The sequence below is a fragment of the Mobula hypostoma genome, chromosome 13, assembly GCF_963921235.1.
Source record: "Mobula hypostoma chromosome 13, sMobHyp1.1, whole genome shotgun sequence".
In the NCBI taxonomy this organism is placed as follows: Eukaryota; Metazoa; Chordata; class Chondrichthyes; order Myliobatiformes; family Myliobatidae; genus Mobula; species Mobula hypostoma.
In genome coordinates, this window is record NC_086109.1 from 56,396,882 (window position 1) to 56,418,365 (window position 21,484).

The window sequence follows — 21,484 nt, forward strand, 5'->3', positions numbered from 1 at the left end:
CTTGATTAACTGTTGCATCACTTCTTTAAATTGGGAAAACTGTTTGATACCTGCTAAATTTTTATGATCATGTGATAACTGATAGGTGAAAATGTAAAAAAAAAACAATATTATCAATAAATCATTTTTGTTCTTTACAAATGAATCTGCAATTTTTTGTATAACTGAAGTTAATGCTAAGATTTATGCATCTCAAGACAATTAAATTTTTTTCAGTTTATTGCAAGAAAATTGAGGTAAATCAGATTGAAAATCAAATGTTGCTGCTTTGAGTTTTGTGATGTAATGGACAATATTGAACATTGCAGCAGAATGGAAATAAGTGACTGTTGTTGCATTGTTTTGCAGTCTAGTATTCTTCGATCAGATGTTGGAATAGGCAGCCCTGCATCTTTACCATCTTCAGGAAAACCTGGAACAGTGTACTACCCTTTCACTGCTACAAATCCACGCAGAAGACCTCTTCATGACACACCTCCTCTTGGTTTGTGTTTACAGTCAGTCTGTGAGCCCATTCAGTATCTTAGAAAATGAAACTTAAACTAGGTCAGAACCAGAGTGAAAGAGGGTATATAGAATAACAATTTTTCTCTCTGTGGATTATAGAATTCAATCTTTCATAGATTTTCTCCTGCTGAGGCTACTAAATGGCAGCTTCACCCATTCTAGTAGTTGCATGCTTCTCTCACCATTTCTGTTTTAATCATGTGATTTTTTTTTTCTTCTTCAATTCTGATTTTTTCCTGCCTCCCTCCCTTTCATTCATGAGCTGGTTTGTGGTCATCCAGTTCAGAATTCATTCTCTGGGGCAAAAATGACTCTAATTTGGTGGAATCACAGGCAGTTCCTTTGAATGATGGGTGAAAGGTAACAGTTGAGACCGGTTATGAACCACTGGGCCACAGTGTCACTTTTGGGTTAAGGATCATCAATTAACATTTGGATTGGAGTCAAGGAATCTAGCTGTCTTGTTAGGATCAGATATTGACATTCAAGTTGTGTGAAAGGTCATTGTCAAGCATTTAGCAAATGGAAATGTGTATCTGGCTTTGTTATTGGATATATTTAGAAAAGGATGGACCTCCCTGGCCTCTTCTATTTACCTGCCATTAAGATACCTAATTCTTCTTTTCAGTCTCATTACAATTATCTATTTCAACTATTTCAATGATTTCCAACTCTCTTCTTCACCCCACCCACAAACCTGTCTTCCATGATTTGCATTAGGGGATGGAATGGGTACTCTGGAGGGCAATAGGGAACATCTCAGTGAAACTCCAATGCAGCTTAAAAGAAGGACAAAGGGACAGCTGAAAGTGAGCTCAGAAAATTGAGCTGTAAAATGTTAGTGGGAATAGACATTAACGAGCGACCTTTGGACAGGAAATGGTGTACACCTCCTCTTGTCATTCAAGTTCCTTCGTACATACTTTGGGTGGATGATCCCTTTTGGTGTAATTTTTTTTTGCAAAATCACTCAATCAAATCAACTACCATGTTTGATTTTCATCACCCAATTCCCAGGGACTTTTTCCAGACTTCAGGTCACTTTACCTTTTGCTTTAAAGGTATTGCTAATTCTTATATTATTGGTGCCAAAAACTCAACAAAAGTGCAGTTTTCATAAACTAGTCCCATTGTTTAGTTACCCCACAATAACAACAACTTCCACCTTGTTCTACTACTCAAAAACGCACTGGGGCAGTTTAAGGTGTCTAGTTAACCCACCAATCCTCTGATTTGGGATGTGAGAGAAAACTGAAGTGGACACAGAAAAGACACAAACTTCACAAAGATAGCACCTAAGAACACGATTGAACCCGAGTCTCAGACAGTGATTGGATCTAATAGTACATTATGTTGTCCACGTTGACTTATCTTGTAAATCCTTTCTTCCATTCCCCTGCGATCCCCCCCCAACTCTCCTGCGACCTTCCCTGCACCCCCTCGCACGCCCCACCACCCTCTCTAGCTCCTCCGCGTCCCTCCCTCTCACTCCTCCCACCACTACCCATCTCTCTCGCCTCCCCCGCCCCACCTGCCTCCCCCAACCCCCCTCCCTCATATCCTCTCTCCATTTGCCTGCTGGGTGAAAAACCTTAGATGCCATGAGACCTCCCCTGATTACAGAATGGGCATGAATGTGCTTTCTTCTACCTTGAGGCAAAGCAACTAACTTGTGTTAGCTCAGTTATAAGCTGCTAAATACTTAAACAAAAAACTTTGCTTGCTATCAATTGCTGTGTCTTGTACTCATCTTCAAGATCCAAGGTTCTTTTATTGATGAAGTTGTGAAAAATAAGTTATTGGCTATAACATTTTGTACTGAAGCTGTGATGAATGCTATATATGAATAGAATGGCATGATTGTCATGAAACTGGATTTATCATATTTTCATTATTTCATGTTTCTTTCTGCACAGATCCTTCTCAAACAAAGAAAGTAAGAAAGGTGCCTCCTGGTTTGCCTTCATCTGTGAGTATAGTTTTTTGGTGATGCACCTGTGAGCTATTGTGGTTGTACTTTAAATTAAACGTTTTTGTCAATGTTATGCTGTGATCATGGCAACAAAAGATAGTACCTGAAATAACTTGCAATGCTTATTGATGGCAAGTGTCTAGTTGCCAGATTTAGTAATGATGATATGTGGCTTATTTGTACAATCTAACCCCCATGTCCCAGCCATTTGAATCCCTCGTGGGAGAGAAACCAGGACTGAAGCTGTCAAAGAAGATTGTCTGTACAGGTCTTTTGATGTTTAATTAGTCATTATGTTGCTGAACAGGAGACAGACAGAGATTAATAGCTTTGAATCTTAGAAATTTACATTTGTAATAATCCCAGTGGAGCTGAAGACATTAAGATTCCAAGGACATGTACAACTCAGATTGCCTCAGTAGGCTGGGGTTATTAATATGCATAAATCACCAAGTCAGATGTTCATTGTGAAGCCCTGGTGGATTTTAAAGCTTCATTAAGCCTTTCCTAACTTCAGGCTTACATCAGAAAGGCTTTCAAGCAACGCGTTTGTTGAACCCTCATTGCACTGAAATTTATCCTTTGAGAATAAAATGCTTTGATGAATAAAGGTTGGTAGGTTTTGGTAAAAATCATTAATACCTCTGATAATCTAATGTTTTCAGGGTGTTCTGTAGCATTAGATGTGCTTTATTCTTTGAAACAACAAAATTGTAAATGACTGTTTATAATCCTGTGAAGTAAAAACCTGCTAGTGCCAAGGAAAGCTTAGTTATTGCTAACACTGAGAGAAAATGATGCTGTCTAGCAGGATTCATCTCTTTGTTGTGCAAATGGTGATACAGTTTTTATCTGTCAACACTTCACTTAACACATGGACGCAGGTGCACTTGGTTGAGTCATAACTTGGTATATAGTGAATGTACTAGTTGCATGGCTTGTAATAAATGGATAAGATGAAGATATTTTCATTCTGCCTTGGCATTTTTTGCAAGGTTTCTTGCAAAAGCAAACATTTTGAACCTGGAAATGTCTTTGTCCTTCATTCCAGATGGGGCTACAGTAGTTAGTGTAGCTGTGGGGCAGCTGTTCATAAAACCTGCAGCCTACCTGGAAGTCGTGAGTACAGCTGCAGAGTCTCTTAAGTGGCATGCTTGCATAAGCACTTGGCCCACTAGAGGCTGAATAGCTACTTGATAAACAGAACAAATGCAGAGCTTCCAATCATTATTCCCCAGGCAAGGAAAATTCACATTACCTAAAAATTGATAGTAATTTACATTTTATTTATTATAGTTCGGTGTTATAATGGACTGCAAAGCACTTAAAGGGAAATGTGAACATAATTCTGGATATGTTGATGAAACTGAGTATACTAGTTGAATGAAAATGCAAAACCTTGTGCAACTTTATTTTGTTATCTTAAGGTTCTTTCAAGTCAGTAACAAAAATTCCCTGGAGTTTGAGCTGTAATTTTTTATGGCATTTGTTACTGCGCACTGAAGTTATATTTAAAAGTTGGCGTCTGACAGATGTAGTATTTTCAGAAGTTGACATTTCTGTTTTAGTCAAGATAGTGTATGAAGAAAATTTGTTTGGAGTCAACAGAGTTGGCTTGATTTCCAGCACAAATTGATTTCTACAGATAACTCAACAATTCTGCTCTATTGAACCTTACGGAGGGCTTGTGTTGTAATTTGAAATAATGTTGTGCCTCAAGTACATGAAAGTGATTGATCTGTTTCAGTGATAATGGATAAAAACGTAGTAATCAATGACAGACTTCAAGGCTATTCTCCCTTGTTGAAATCTGGGTAAATAATGCTTACACTTCGTGGTTAGTTTTCAGATTTTGTAATTTCCAATGATACAGGGGTGTGTAGGGCAGCAAATCTGTCATTGAAGGTTGAAAGTTATGTCATTTATTATTTAGATTCAAACTGTTTATCTTTTCAACATTCAAAGCTGAAAGTAAATTTAGGGTTATGTAGTGGTTAGCACAGGGCTTTACCAATGATCCAGGTTCATCTCCTGCCGCTGCCTGTAAGGAGTTTGTACGTCCTCCAGGTGCTCCAGTTTCCTCCCATTGTCCAAATATGTACCATTCTGTAGGTTAAATGGTTATTGTAAATTGTTCTGTGATTAGGCTATGATTAAATCAGGGGATTGCTGAGCAATGCGCCTTGAAGGGGTGAAAGGGCCTATTCCGCGCTATATCTCAATAAATAAATAAATAAAATTATTATCAAAGTACATGAGATTCATTTTCTTGTGTGCATGGATAGTATATCCAAGAAACAGAATAAAATCAATGGAAGCCCACACCCAACAAGATGGACAAACAGCCAATGTACAAAAGACAGCAAACGGTGCAAATACAAAAGAAGAAATAATAAATCAATAAATAAGCAATAAATTAGATGAAGAGTCTTGGAAAATAGGTCTGTAGGTTGTGGGAACAGCTTAGTAGTGGGACGAGTGAAGTTATCCCTTCTGCTTCAAGGGTCTGATGGCTGGGTGGAAATAACTGTTCCTGAATCTGGTGGTGTGGATCCTGAGGCTCCTGTAGCCTGGGTGGTTTACTTGTTTACTTAAGATTACATTAAAATATGTCACAATCTTTTATTGAAAGTGCCATTTGCTGGAAATCAGAAGTTTGTACTAGCTTACTATCTACTTAGAATTGCACAGCTGTGTACTATTGAATCTTACATGCATCATAGTTCAGAGCTCTGACTTAATCAGTGTATGTGTTGATGCACAACACTTGAAATTGCTGTCTTTATACTACCAATTGTTGTAATCTGTTTTCGTGTGGTGATGTCTGCTGGACTCTTCTGCAGATAATGACTATTTAAAATATTACCAGAGATGATTTGGAGCTGCTTGAATTGAATGTTAAAGTGTAAACACTAAGATTTAATTGGATTACTTTAGTCCTCTTTTGGGTTTGTGCAAAGATTTTTGGCTTTTAATAGCAGTGTGGTTGGGAAATTTTTTAAGAAAGGAGGGAGAGAGAAAACAGGGAATTATAGACCAGTTAGCCTGACATCAGTGGTGGGGACGATGCTGGAGTCAATTATAAAAGATGAAATAGTGGCACATTTGGATAGCAGTAACAGGATCGATCCGAGTCAGCATGGATTTATGAAGGGGAGATCATGCTTGACTAATCTTCTGGAATTTTTTGAGGCTGTAACTGAAAATGGACAAGGGAGAGCCAGTGGATGCAGTGTACCTGGACTTTCAGAAAGCCTTTGATAAGGTGCCACATAAGAGATTAGTGGGTAAAATTGGAGCACATGGTATTGGTGGTAGGATACTGACATGGATAGAAAATTGGTTGGTAGATAGGAAACAAAAAGTAGGGATTAACGGGTCCCTTTCAGAATGGCAGGCAGTGACTGGTGGGGTACCGCAAGGCTTAGTGCTGTGACTGCAGCTATTTACAATATACATTAATGATTTAGATGAAGGGATTAAAAGTAACATTAACAAATTTGCAGATGATACAAAGCTGGGTGACAGTGTGAAATGTGAGGAGAATGTTATGAGAATGCAGGGTGACTTGGACAGCTTGGATGAGTGGGCGGATGCATGGCAGATGCAGTTTAATGTGGGTAAATGTGAGGTTACCCACTTTGGTGGCATGAACAGGAAGGCAGATCTGAATGGTGTCAAGTTAGAAAAAGGGGAAGTACAACGAGATCTAAGTGTCCTTGTTCATCAGTCACTGAAAGTAAGCACACAGGTACAGCAGGCAGTGAAGAAAGCTAATGGCATGTTGGCCTTCATAACAAGGGGAGTTGAGTATAGGAGCAAAGAGGTCCTTCTGCAGTTGTACAGGGCCCTAGTGAGACCACACCTGGAGTATTGTGTGCAGTATTGGTCTCCAAATTTGAGGAAGGACATTCTTGCTATTGAGGGAGTGCAGCGTAGGTTCACGAGGTTAATTCCCGGGATGGCGGGACTGTCATATGTTGAAAGATTGGAGCAACTGGGCTTGTATACATTGGAATTTAGAAGGATGAGAGGGGATCTGATTGAAACATATAAGATTATTAAGGGATTGGACACGCTAGAGGCAGGAAACATGTTCCCGATGTTGGGGGAGTCCAGAACCAGAGGCCACAGTTTAAGACTAAGGGGTAAGCCATTTAGAACGGAGTTGAGGAAAAACTTTTTCACCCAGAGAGTTGTGGATCTGTGGAATGCTCTGCCTCAGAAGGCAGGGGAGGCCAATTCTCTGGATGCTTTCAAGAAAGAGTTAGATAGAACTCTTAAAGATACTGGAGTCAAGGGATATGGGGAGAAGGCAGGAATGGGGTACTGATTGTGGATGATCAGCCATGATCACAGTGAATGGTGGTGCTGGCTCGACAGGCCGAATGGCCCACTTCTGCACCTATTGTCTTTTGAATAGTGGGTCCTATGTCCTTCTCAGTGAAGGATTATGTTATTTTATTTGGCCATGTAATTGGAACCTCCGATGATAAATTAATTTTTTTTTGGTTATATTAAATATACTGGCTTGATTGAGGTTTAGTTAATCCTTGGGCTGGCTATTTTACTGTATGTTATTGTCTGAGTAAGATTGCAGATTTCAATCTCTAAATAACATGGATAAACCATTATAATTTTATTTCACTAACTCAGAAAATATTGGAAATACTTTGCAAGTCAGGCCTCAGAGGATGCTCAGTTTTTAAGACTGGCTTTTAAGCAGGACAGTTGCCAAATCTGCTCTAACAATTTGCAATGCTTTATAATATAGGAGCACTAGGTGGCAGTAGATGTGTAGCTGGCCCGTGATGTTCAAAAATATTTTGCTCACTTCAGTTTTAATAACATTTTATTTTTAAACAAATTTATTCATACTAGAATGGTGTAATGATAGTTCTGCACCGTGGATTTAATTTACAATAACTGAGATTATTTATGATTCATATTTCATTTTGTTCTGGTTTTAAGTGTTAGGCTGAATAAACAAATTACTGGTGCAGGAATTCTCTTGCCTTTTTGTGTTAAATCCCTAAATTCTGCCTTCGTCATAATGTGATTAAATAGTAATCCCATCAACTGGATTTTGATATTTATCTGCCAGTCATTGGCTTTATAGTGGTTGACTTCAAGGAAAATGCTGGAGTTAAACAGAAGATGGTCTATCCAGAAATCCCATGCCTCTTGCTGAATGTAAATTGGTAATTTGAAAATTTGTATGTTAGCTTCAAGGATATTTTATGGTTACATTTCTTCTAGTAACCAACTAAATCTATCTGGAATGCTATATAAATATTTGTAACTTCAGTTCTAGACCCGAAATGCAAATTTTTTTCCCTTTCCACAGATACTTCCTGATTTGAGTGCTCCAGCATTTTTTCTTTTTGTTAAGAAGCACTGGTGCTTGCTTCAAAAAGTTTTAGAGTGTAGAAATAAAGACCAAACCCACTAATAATGAAAATATGAAGAGACTGGAAATCTGAAAAAAAAACATGGCAATGTCTGTGGAAAAGGATACAGTTAATATTTCATGTCCACTACCCTTCATTCTAACTTGGAAAGAGAAAAACAAGTTAGCAGAAAACTTGGGAGAGGGTGTGATGAGTGGAACAAAGGGGGTATCTCTAAGAGTTGAAACAATGTGTCAGTTAGGGCAGTTATGATCAGATTAAATTTTTTGAGTAATGATTCATAGTTTATATGCTGTTGTTCAGTCTGGTCAGTTGAGACATGCCCAACAGGTCAGACTATATATACAGGTGTCCCCTGCTTTACGAACGTTCGCTTTACGCCACTTCACTTTTACAAAAGACCTACATTAGTACTTGTTTTCGCTAACAGAGGACTTTCGCTTTTACGAAAAAAGACGCCTGCTTTAAACTTGTGTTTACCCGGAGAAAGACTACCATGACCGTGAAACCTTGCACGGGCAGGTGTGTGCGCATGCGTGTACGTGCCGAATTTTTTTTTTACAAATCGGTTTTGGCTACATCTTCCCGATTCTGTTAAGTGAAACTACACTGTACATACATAATTTCTACTTTATATAGGCTACTTCATATCATTCCTGCTTTTACTATATGTTAGTGTTATTTTAGGTTTTATGTGCTATTTGGTATGATTTGGTAGGTTTTCTTTGGGTTGGGGAACACTCAAAAATTTTTCCCATATAAATTAATTGTAATTGCTTCTTCGCTTTACGCCATTTTGGCTTGCGAACGGTTTCATAGGAATGCTCTATCTTCGGATAGTGGGGGAAACCTGTAAAAAAAAGTGAAAAGAGAAAAAAGATGGCAAGGAGAGGAAACCAGTTTGTATAGTGAGTTATCCAAAGTCAAAGAATTATTATTAAATTGAGTTAAATTGAGAATTTTAAAGTCAAGTAAACTTGAGGAAGGACTTCTAAGAATGAACTTCCGGCATATTTTAAGAATGATTCCTGTTATTCTGCTGAAAACAAAGATCAAAGTCAAGAATAGTTGGTGGAAATTGGAAGTATATATGATGCTAAATTTTAATTTGACATTGAATAGGAGAAAAATCATAATTCAGGTTATTTTCCTATCATTTTCAAAATTATTAGATGTATATTTCTGAAATGTAAGTGCATAATAAATGGTTTTATCACTGCTGCCACTTACTAATTACTAATGTTTATTGGGGCATATATGTAGTTTTCCTTGTGTGTCCCACGATTCTTCATGAATAACACTTCTGCTATTTGCAGTTAAGATCTTTTTAAATTATCTCTGACTTGCATTTAAAAGTGCACTGAATAGTAAATATGAATATTTTGTCTTAAGGGTATTTTGATTAAAGACATACAAAAGAATGCTGTTCTCCTGCAAACGTCATGCATGTATTTTTGTGCTTAAAAATGACGTAGCTTAGAAATACCATCAATTTGCTTCAGTAATCGCCATATTTAAAAGGAGTTTAGAATGTTTGATTAAATCCGTAAAATATGTTTTACTCTTTTCAAAACCCAAATATCTGAAAAAATATTTCTCTATTCGAATACATAGTTTTGTAAAAGGAAATGAATCTTGTCACTTCAAGTACAGCTCTTCACTTTTGAATCCATCCCAGATTAATCACATCTTTCTAGCCAGCTTGGGCAGTTTCATGTAGTTAATTGAGAGGTTCCACTGAAGTGGATGAGATGGATACTGTGGGCTGGATGGTCAGCTTTTTAGAAGTTAGCTGTCATGTAGCAGTTTGCAATTTCCCCATATAAGTCAAAACTTTGTAAAACAAAAAAAAAAGAATGATTTTGCTCATGACTGATGTGTATACTTAGCTAGTATAATGTCATGATCGTCCAGGTTACTTTTTGTGTGGCTCCAAGTAATCATTCCTATTAGTCCCATATCTGGTGGTAATCATGTTTTAAAAGCATTGATGTGTTCAGCTGGTTTATTTGCCAGATAGAATCTCGAATTAACATTGCATGATGCTAATCAGATAAATAGTTAAATTGGCCAGGCAGCATCTGTGGAAAAGGGTACAGTCAACGTTTTGAGCCGAGACCCTTCAGCAGGCTGGAGGGAAAGAAAATGAGTAGATTTAAAAGGTGGGGGGAAGCCCTGTTTTTCTTCAGTCCTGCTGAAAGGTGTCGGCCCTAAACATCGACTGTAATCTTTTCCATAGATGCTGCTTGGCCTGCTGAATTCCTCTAGCATTTTGTGTGTGTTGCTTGGATTTCCAGCATCTGCAGATTTTCTGTCGTTTGTAAAGAGTTAAATCGATTGTCTTGCTATTGTTGAGTAAAGAGTTTTTGTTTAATTAAGAAGCTTCTGCATAAAATAATAGACATACCAGAATATTCTGAGAAGTAATATCACCGTCTTTAGTTCTTTAGTGGGTTTTTATTTTCATAATGTAGTTCAAACCCTACATATTAATAGATCTTTATAATCTATTAAAATGTCATTTTTAACTTTAAAATTCAGAATAAAGATTTTAGAGGAAGGTTTTATCTAATGAAATACTAATCTCGAGAGATTCTGGGAGATTGAAAGCTCTTTTTAACATATCACTCTATCAGAAAAGACAAAATGTTCATAAGGAGCTTCACTGAATGGAATTGTTAATTGTAAATCAAAGCTTTTCCACTGGCCTCACAGGACCAAAATAGGCCCTCATGGTCTCAGGAGGAAGTTGCACGTCATTTAGTCTTGCATTTTATTAGCCTGACGTATATTGTTCTTTTGCAGCTGCTGCTGAGTTTCTCTAACCAGAATGCAGACTCTGCATGTTTGTTTGCTTTAATGAATTAGTTTTTTTTTGTCGGGTGCATTTTTCTCTTATTTTTTGGAGGCATCTCCCATGTCATTTTCTTTATACAGCAATACAAAAGCAAAAAAGTAGTTGCAAGGAAAATTACGTCATTTGTTTTTCACCTTTAGATTTTTAAAGCATTGGCTTGTTATTAAAATGTTGTGATGCATCTTTATCTCTTAATATAAAGTAACCAGACTTACATTATAACATAAATTTCATTATCAAGTACCAAATGCTGGGCTCTTGGAGCCCATGTTATAGTGAGGATAGGGAGTTTAGCTTTATTTGAGTAGATTCCTGTTATTGTGAATTATGGATTTGCAGTGGTCAGTCTTTTCTCCCATGTGAAAGATTTTGTTCATGTTAATTTACATGTTTGGTAGAGGCAGATAATATTGTTACCAGTGGTGCATAAAAGGCTACTAATTTACTGAAACATTAAATTTTGATTTATTAAAAATAGTCGCTATTGCATTAATTAAAGTTAATGTCTAAAATAAAGATTACAAAGTATAGTTATGTTACAGTTTCTAGACATTGCTTGCCTTTCCTGTTCCTCCCTAGCAATATTTTAATGTTCCTCGGTGTCTGTACACTGTGTCCGGTTGAAGTACTAAACATGGAATGTAGCCAATACAGCTCTACTTTCCACCCCTGGCTGTTGCATTGAATGGTTCAGCCTACTTTGCATAAGTTCTTTCTGAGTAGATCCATGTGTGGAAAGATTAAGGAATTAGCCTGGCTGAAATTGTGTAGCTGAATGTGTTGCACTGTGAAGTGCACAGTTGCTGATTTCTCCACACCAGATTGTAGCCAGCAACATGTATTGTGCTTATACAGTGCCTGGTATGGGTAGTAATTCACTTATGTATTACTACAATAGGAAGTCGGTAAGTGTGACTTTCCTTTATGCAATATGTTGTAATTGGATAATGTAATTGATTGACTAATAAGTAGCAGCACAGATCCATGAGCAATATCTTATTCTAATGTAGAAAGTTGATGTTTGTGTTTTAGTTTTTTAAAGTGCACGGTTATTTCAAACAGAGTTCAATGTGACTTTATATACTGAGATTTCAATGTGTTATGAAAATTGTATTAAAGTGTACCTGCAAAACTCATCCTTTCTACAATCCATTTTGATCACAGAACATTTGAACGTGAATGTTCTTAAAACTTGCGATTGTCATTTTAAATTGTGCATGTATATTGAATATAAATGAAAGCTTAAGGACTTCTTAACACAAGAGATTTGTTCATTTAGAAACACAATATGAATCTCTGGGAACAATTAGAAACAGCCAGTTGGTTGGCTCTGAATTTCCTGTTTAAAACTGAGGTCCAGGAGCTGGCTTTCATATTGTTCCATCTGCTTCTAATCAAAGAGCATTCTTGACCCTACAGGGAGTTAAATCTAATTTTCAGTCACGTCACTGATATTCTCTTTGAAATTCGTGACTTTGCACACAGCTTTACACCTTACACAATGCATCATGCTCCAGAATGAGTAGGAGGTGACCAATCAGGGTTTTGTTGCTGTGGATCAGGTGGATGAGAAAACAAGTTATCACAAACAATTTTTGGATCTCTGCTGCTGAACTTGGTTTAAAATCTAATTGTGAATTTAGTTCTTAAACACAACTCTGCCTACTTTTGCCATAAATTGAAAACATTCTTTACAAAATAGGTGGAGAACTAAAGTAGATTTAATAAACCAGTGCAAAGCTGTCTAGCGTGACTTAGATTTTGTGATTGTGGGAAGTTGTGGAGTACTTTTTTTAAATGGTGCCTGTCATGTTTTATTACAGTTGTTCTTATGTGATGTGTATTCTTGGGGTTTGTAAGCAGACTTGGAAAGTTAATATAATTTTGTGTTTTGTGTTATTGTTCCATTAAAATGTGCGCTTTGCTCTTGAAGCAGTAAAGCATGGCTTTGATCTTCTAACTATTTCCAGCTTATAAGAGAAAGTGAGATTGAATATTGTTGAGGGGTATCCAAAGAAAATTGATAGCATGTGTCTGTCGTAGGTCAAAGGTGATCTTTATGAGCTTGCACAATGAGTAAATAGATTATAAATTATGCCAGAATCATTTGCAGACGATAGTGCACTGAAAGTCCTATGTGAATTCCAAATAATTAATTACAGGACATTGAACTAAAAAACTGTAACATGCTTTGTTTTTATAAAATGTGGCACCAATAAGCATGGGAAATAACTTTCGGAAACTAGGGTAATCCTGCAGGGATTGAGTTTGCAATTTAAAGTTTAGTAATTAGTAGTTATGTATTTAAAATGACAGAGCTTTCGCCTACTTGTACTATTTGCATTTTCAGTTTTAGAAAATAAGTAATTCTGTGTGTTCTGTAATGGTATCATTATACATTGGAGAAACAGTAGTAAATTGATGTGCTATAAATTAATCTATTTCTATGTAGCAGATAGGGTTCTTGTTTTGATGTCAAATGTTTAATGTTGGTGCAGTCTGGTTTCTTTTATTATGGCAACTTACTGTTGTTCTTGTTTTCTTAAGAGAAACAACAGAGACTATAGTTTGATTAGAAGGATTAGATTGTGGTTGATTTGATAGTGATTGATCCTGACTCATTAACAATTGTTTTGGTGCAATTTTGAAATTTTCCCTATAGATAGAAGCTTTTCATAGGATTATCGCTTGCTTGCGCTAGCTTCCTTCAGCTGGGACAATGAAATCAAAGGATATCCCTACAAATGAGAGCAAAGGATATCCCTATAAATGCTGTTTAAAAGGATGCACATATGATGTCGTTTTCCTACAAAGTGTTTGAAGTTGCAACATCTTGTTTTAACTTGAGTAAAAACAGCGTGAAAATCACTCAGTTTGTTTACATGATAGTCAACACAGGTGCAGGGTTTGAAGTTGGGTCATCTGAATGCCATTTCAGGCTCTGTTATGCATTTTGTTCAGGTTTTAAGTAAATGATAATGACCCACCACCATGACATTTACAAAGTAGGAGATAATTGACTTTGTATTTGAGTAAAATTGCTACCAGGCAGTAAAGACTGGGGTCATAGCAGTACTAGATGATGGATCACCTAGCACAGATACAAAGAACTATGATTTAGTGGTGTGCGTTTAGCATATTGAGGTTGCCATATGGAGGTACAGATTTGCAGAAAGTCTAATTAAAATATTTATTTATCTCTCCTAAACTATAATCATCCCATCTAAATGCAACAAAAATCTCATTTTACGATGTATTTTTCTGTTATTTTGAGAAAACCTTTTTCCTCCTAGATGGTTAGTTCAAGTCAATATGATTTAAATGCTTAAACTTGCTGCGAAATTACACATAATTATATTCTTGAATATCAATTTTAGGTTAGGAAAGTTAAATGGTTGGAAAATTTTTAAATATTGGTCCATAATCTTGCTTTCTTATTGATTTGGGTAAACCCAGGGGATCTGCTGCCTCACAGCCTCAGCTTGGGTTCAATCCTGGCTTCTGATATGGCTGTTATGAAGTTTGTATGTTCTCTCTATAATCAAATTAGTTTTCTTCTAGTGATCCAATTTCCTACCACATGCTATATATCTGTGGACTGCTGTTAATTGGTCACTGTAAGTTACCCCTCGTATATAGATGAATGATAGAATTGATGGGAATGTGGAAAGAATAGGTACAAGAAAAATTAATGTGGAAATGGGATTGCTTTCTGGGTCAGCATACATTTGATGGGCAAGCTGGCTGTCTATGTGATAAGAACATCTGGAAAAATATGAAAGGTGGTAGTAAAGTAGGAAGCAGTTATCTGATCATCGAATTATTTCTAATCAGAATCGGGTTTATCATCGCCAGCATGTGTCAGGAAATTTGTTAACTTAGAAGCAGTTCAATGCAATACTTGATATTATAGAAAGATTTAATAAATAAATGACAGTGAGTATATATATATTTTTTGAATAAATTAAAAATAGTGCAAAACAAATAATATATATTATAAAATGTGAGGTAGTGTTCAATGTCCATTTAGGAATTGTATGACAGAGGGGAAGAAGGTGTTCCTGAATTGCTGAATATGTGCCTATCAACACTGGCGCACTTCAGGGGTGCGTGCTTAGCCCACTGCTCTACTCTCTATATACACATGACTGTGTGGCTAGGCATAGCTCAAATACCATCTATAAATTTGCTGACGATACAGCCATTGTTGGTAGAATCTCAAGTGGTGATGAGAGGGCGTACAGGAGTAAGATATGCCAACTAGTGGAGTGGTGCCGCAGCAACAATCTGGCACTCAACGTCAGTAAGACGAAAGAGCTGATTGTGGACTTCAGGAAGGGTAAGACGAAGGAGGCTATCCCAATCCTCTTTGAGGGATCAGAAGTGGAGAGAGTGAGCAGCTTCAAGTTCCTGGGTGTCAAGATCTCTGAGGATCTTACCTGGTCCCAACATATTGATGTAGTTATAAAGAAGGCAAGACAGCAGCTATACTTTATTAGGAGTTTGAAGAGATTTAGCATGTTAGCAAATACACTCAAAAACTTCTATGGTTGTTCCGAGGAGAGCATTCTGACTGGCTGCATCACTGTCGGTATGGAGGGGCGACTGTGCAGGACCAAAAGAAGCTGCAGAAGGTTGTTAATCTAGTCAGCTCCATCTTGGGCACTAGTCTACAAAGTACCCAGGACTCCTTTAGGGAGCGGTGTCTCAGAAAGGCAGCATCCATTAAATTAAGAACCTCCAGCACCCAGGGCATGCCCTTTTCTCACTGTTACCATCAGGTAGGAGGTATAGAAGCCTGAAGGCACACACTCAGTGATTCAGGAACAGCTTCTTCCCCTCTGCCATCTGATTCCTAAATGGACATTGAAGTTTTGGACATTACCTCACTTTTTTAATACAGGTTTCCCCCGCCATCTGAAGGTAGAGCGTTCCTATGAAACGGTTCTAAAGCCGAAATGTTGTAAAGCGAAGAAGCAATTACCATTTATTCAGTGCCAATTTCTGATTGCATCGTCTCTGATCTGGGCCAACAATTACGTGTCGGGCGGCACCTAATTAATTAGCATGTTTATTTTGGCTTTTTTCTTAAAGCTGTGCTGTGTAACTCCCGGCTACCGCTGCATTCTCCGCGAATCGCGGGGTGGTGGGACACTGGGGTGTCATCTCGTTGTCTGTTTCCATTAGAGCAGGCAGCTCATCTTCTTCTATGACTGCCAGCCTTGATGTCAAAGGTCGAGGTTCGTCATCTGCTGTGGCTGATGTGGAAGGCTTGCTTGATTGCTGAGCCTCGTGCATTTTTCTATTATACAGTTCTTTGTAAGGACTCAAACCATCCTGAAAATATCCCCTAAACCTACGTACCCTTTCAAAATTAAAGTCGTACTTTATCATTGCAGCGAAAATCTCACACAGTTGCTTCACGTTCAGTTCGCTAATGCATTCGGTTTCAATTGTTATCCTTTCTTCTTCCAATTGCATCAGCTCTTCATCTATCGGTTCTTGGTCATGGGATGCCAAAACCTCTTCAACATCATCTTCGTCAGCTTCCACAAGCCAAACTCACTTTGTCCTTGCTTTGTTCACCACGATCGAAACGCTTAATTATGTCTAGTTTTACACTGTGTAACACCCTTATGAGCTCTTTTAGGCTTTCCCAATACCTTAGAACTCATCTTGCAAACGGCTGCTCACAGGCACGTGTTTAAGCAATGCCGTTCCGAATCCGGGGGAGAGTGGCTGCTCGGGGCGCGCGCTGCCTTTTATCGCGCGCTGATTTTCCCCGCGCACTGCTTTTTTTTCATAACAGTGAAAACACCTTCTGAAAGCGAAAACAGGGTACTAATGTAGGTCTTTCGTAACAGTGAGGTTTCGTAAACAAACGTTCGAAAAGCAGGGGACACCTGTATACAGTATTTCTGTTTTTGCACGTTAAAAAAAATCTTTTCAATATATGTAATTGTTTCACATGTTTATTTATTATTGTTTTATTTTACTTATTATTATTATTTTTCTCTCTGCTGGATTATGTATTGCATTGAACTGCTGATAAGTTAACCAATTTCACGTCACATGCCGATGATAATAAATCTGATTCTGATTCCTACCTGATGTTAATAATGGGAAGAGTGCATGTCCGGGTGATGGGGTCCTTGATAATGGATGCTGCCTTTCTGAGGCACCGCTCCTTAAAGATGCCTTGGGTACTGCTGAGGATGGTACCCAAGAGGGAGGTGACTAATTTTACAACTTTCTGTAGCTTCTTTCGATCCTGTGCAGTAGCCTGCACCCCCTCCCCCATACCAGACACTGATGCAGCCTGTCAGAATGCTCTGTACAGTCTATCTGCACTGCCCCTGTAACTGTTGCACTTGATTCTTCATTCTGGTAGTCTGCCTCGTCTTCCCTTGTTACATATGTGTGCACCTGTGTTTTTGTTTTCTGTTCTTTCTCTCCATCCAGCTCCCCTTGTTTCAGATCAGCAGAGCTGCTGTCAATCTCCATTTAGAGTGCTGCTGGATCCACCCCCTTGTCAAGACTACTCCACTCGGGATTTGGAGAGGGCAATTTGAAAAAAGCCGGCATCAGGAAAGAGGGAGAGAGAGCTTTTGGGGAGAATTGACCGTTAAAGAATCATGCTAGTTTCCATACAAACAAGCTTGTAGTCTTTGTGTTCTGACGTGGGTTTTCTTATTGTGGATTTCGGCTTTTGGATTACTTCCTTTGATTTGGTTGCCCTGGATCATTTCTATAAATATCTGTAAATATTGTAAATATATTGCAACTTGGATTGCCTGTGTCTGCCTTGTCCTTTACCCATCACAAACAATGCACCACACGGAGGGTGGATTTGTTTTTATGTTGTTTCCCCAAAGCCCCTGGACTAGAGCCATCAGGGGAACAACATCCCTCAATTCACTGTGTAATGATTTGATCTGAATGAAGAAAAGCTTTTTATTGTACCTCAGTACACGTGACAATATAAACCAATCACAATTTACTCAAACAGTTCCATGTTTGTTTGTGATATTTAAAAACTTGTTAAGCTGTACTGGTTATACCAACTGAAGGAAATGCAGTTAGTGCGAGGGGTGATTGATAAGTTGTGGCCTAAGGTAGAGGGATTCAATTTCAGAAAACCTAGCACATTCATTTTTCAACATAGTCCCCTCCTACATTTACACACCTAGTCCAGTGGTCATGGAGCATATGGATCTTAGACCTCCAGAAAGTGCCCACAGCAGGGGTGATTGATAGTTTGTAACCTAAGGTAGAAGGAGATGAGTTATACAGCTCTTGTTAAATGCACATGCAGTTCAACTCTTTGAGTGATTATGCAGAAAATTTGAAGTTAATAACTCATCTCCTTCTACCTTGGGCCACGAACTTATCAATCACCCCTGCTGTGGGCACTTTCTGAAGGTCCAAGATCCGTATGTTCCACAACTGCTGGACTAAGTGTGTAAATGAGGGAGGGGAGGACTATGTTGAAAAATAAATGTGCTAGGTTTTCTAAAATTGACTCTTACCTTAGACCACAAACTTATTAATCACCCCTCGTATTTTACATTAACTTTTCTCTTGTTTGTTCTCCATTGACCAGTGATTTAAAGTTGTCTTGAAGCTGGATTTGATTTCATATGAACATGAGAGAGGCGACATTTTGTTCAGATTGGGAAATCTGTATTTAGTTGGCTTAAGTCTGTACTGAAATAATTTTCCATACCTTGCACAATTAGTATTGCAATTGTTAGTCTTAAGAACTTGTAAGAATTGCTTGGTAGAGATGAGAAAATTAATAAGCGATATGGAAGTATAGATTGGATGGAAAGCTAAAAGAACTTGATCCCTGCATTTAATACTGCACATTGAGTACTTTGCCAAGAATTAGTTGAATGTAACTTTTAATGCTTAAAATGCAATGCTTAAAGCAAGCACAGAATCTTTGAAGCATGAGAACTATCAGTGGAAGTGTTTTTGATGTTTTCCCCAGCCACCTATTTGAAATGCAAAACTGATTGGTATTTTAAATGGACAACAAGATCTATGTGTTTGTTCATTGTGCTCATTGAGAACCCACAGTTTTGCCTGAGCTCATTTTAATCAGAACTCCTCATAAAAGGGAGCAATCAATACCTGCACGCAGCAAGACCTAAAAGATATTCACGTGTGAATTGAAGTCACAAAAGTGCACAGAAATAACAAAGTGTCAAATGATCCATTATTTATATTCACTGGCACTACCAGTGGCTGAATTCCTCACCATGAACAGCATGGTGGTGGGGCTGGAGGAATCACTTATTGACTAGAAGCATAAATATCTACACATGTTGCTACGAGGTAGGTCAGAGGCCAGGTATCTAAAATTGAATCACTGGCCCCTTGATACCTTAAGACCTTTACACTTCACAAGATGAAGTTGGGAGCATAAGGAATGATCTGCACTTTCCCAGCTGAGTGCAGTTCCAGAACACTCAATGCTTACCATCATCCAGGAAAATATAGCCACCTTGATTTGGCAAGACATTTACCACCCTATGGATTATTTTTTCTCCACCAAAATGTGCTGCAGTTACTCATCCAGGTGACTGTGAGAGTATCTTCCAAACCTGCAACTTTTATCATGAGTCCTGCATAGCACATGAATTGGAATCTGGTTCTCATCCCAGCTACACACATCAACTTGGAGCTACATTGCCATTCCATTGTTGCTAAGTCTGAATCCTGGCAATCCTTGCCTTACTCAGTGCTGACTTTTTTTTTAGCAATACCCACAACCCAAAGAATGAATGAATTAAATTAATTTCATTGTGTAAAATGCATAGAAAGAGAATAGAGGGATTTAGAACCGAAGCAAAGAGATACTTGGAGTACAGATCAGCCATGATATTGAATGGTAAAGTTGATGAGGAATCCAATAGCCTCAACAGTTCTTGGGAAGCTAAGTTTCAGGTCATTTACATTCCCTGGATTACCTGAGTTAATAAATATATTTAATTGTTCTTCAGTGCACATTATTTTTAAAACTTAAAACTTAAAATAATTTAATAATTTATGTTTCCAGATTGTGATTACCTTTTAGATTTTTGATGCTTTGAACGTCAGTTAAATCAGCAACACGTAATTTCTAACTAACGGTTCTGCCTTGGGGCATAGCTTAATCAGATGTCAGTGCTTCTTGCTGATTGGGACTGGTTTGAGAACATTCGCCTGTGACGATGGTGCTTTAACCATTTCCATCCAGGAAAGGTTGCATATGGCAAAAAAACATTGTTTTGAAGTTTTTTTGCGCACTGAAATAGGCCAGGCAAACATGTCATGAGCCAGTTCTGGCATGTAGCTTATATATCAGAATCAGGTTTAATATCACCGGCATATGTTGTGAAATTTGTTGACTTAGCGGCAGCCGTACAATGCAATATGTGATAATACAGAATGGAATAAAATATATCTGTGTGTGTGTGTGTCTATATATATATATATATATATATATAGAGAGAGAGAGAGAGAGATATGGATGTGTGTGTGCATATATGTCATGTGTGCGCACACATGTGCATGTATATTAAATAGTTAAATTAAAAAGAGTGCAAAAACAGAAATAATAAAAGTGAGGTAATGTTCATGGGTTCAATGTCCATTTAGGAATTGGATAGCAGAGGGGAAAAAGCTGTTTCTGAATCACTGTTTGTGTGCCTTCAGGCTTCTGTACCTCCAGGCTTTTGTACCTCCTACCTGATGTTAACAATGGGAAGAGGGCATGTCTTGGGTGATGGGGTCCTTAATAATGGATGCTGCCTTTCTGAGGCACCGCTGCTTGAAGATGTCTTGGATACTGTGGAGGGTAGTTAGTACCCAAGATGGAGCTGACTAATTTTATAACTTTCTGTAGCTTCTTAGGATCCTATACAGTAGCCCCTCCATACCAGACACTGATTCAGGCTGTCAGAATGCTGTCTACAGTACATTTATAGTGTACATCTGTAAGTTTTTGAGTGTTTTAGCTGACAAATCAAATCTTCACAAATGAAGTATAGACACTGTCTTGTCTTCTTTATAGCTGCATTGGTATGTTGGGTCCAGGTTAGATCTTCATAGATCTTTTCACCCAGGAACTTGAAATCTCTCCATTTTTGATTCCTCTATCAGGATTGGTTTGTGTTCCCCTGTCTTACCCTTTCTGAAGTCTACAATCAGCTCATTGGTCTATTGACATTGAGTGCAAAGTTGTTGCTGCAACCCCACTCAACTAGCTTCTATACCTTGCTCCTGTACAGCCTCTCATCTGCATCTGAGATTCAGCAACTTTACAGATGGCATTTGAGCTGTGCCTAGCCACACAGTCATGGGTATAGAGAGAGCAGAGCAGTGGGCTAAGCACATATCCCTGAGGTGCACTAATGTTGATTGTCAGCGAGGAGGAGATATTATTACCAATCTGCACAGATGTGCATCATTGTTCCAGAAATTTGGACAGTTCAGAAGGTTATGGGCTAAATGCTGGCAAACAGAACTAGTTTGGATGTGCATCTTGGTCAACTTGGACCATCTGGGCTATCTCTTCACATTTCCTTTCTACTTCAGATTGTTAGCAGTAATAACATGCAAATTGTACTTTTGCTTGACTGAGAAATTATGCAATTTTATGAGCATTTGTTTAGCTGTAGTTAAGCCATTTTTGGCAATTAAAATACACAAATACACATGGAGCTCTTTGTTTTTATATTTATTGTAAAG

At 38.0% G+C, this 21,484-nt stretch overlaps 1 protein-coding gene across 8 annotated transcripts in view; it reads left to right on the forward strand.

Annotated features, from left to right (window-relative positions):
- tcf12 (transcription factor 12) overlaps nt 1–21,484 on the forward strand; it is a 379,444-nt gene that overhangs the window by 216,167 nt on the left and 141,793 nt on the right. For 6 of the 8 annotated variants that reach the window (XR_010020134.1, XM_063065727.1, XM_063065722.1 and 3 more), the window contains 2 exons: nt 349–484; nt 2,424–2,476. Coding sequence is in view for 6 of the 8 variants with exons in the window: in XM_063065727.1 (XP_062921797.1) it covers nt 349–484; nt 2,424–2,476 (189 nt within the window). In the remaining 2 variants the exon portion in view is untranslated. Of the gene's footprint in view, nt 1–348; nt 485–1,399; nt 1,406–2,422; nt 2,477–11,487; nt 11,653–21,484 lie in introns of those variants that run through there. The other 2 variants (XM_063065726.1, XM_063065725.1) reach the window with 2 other exon arrangements.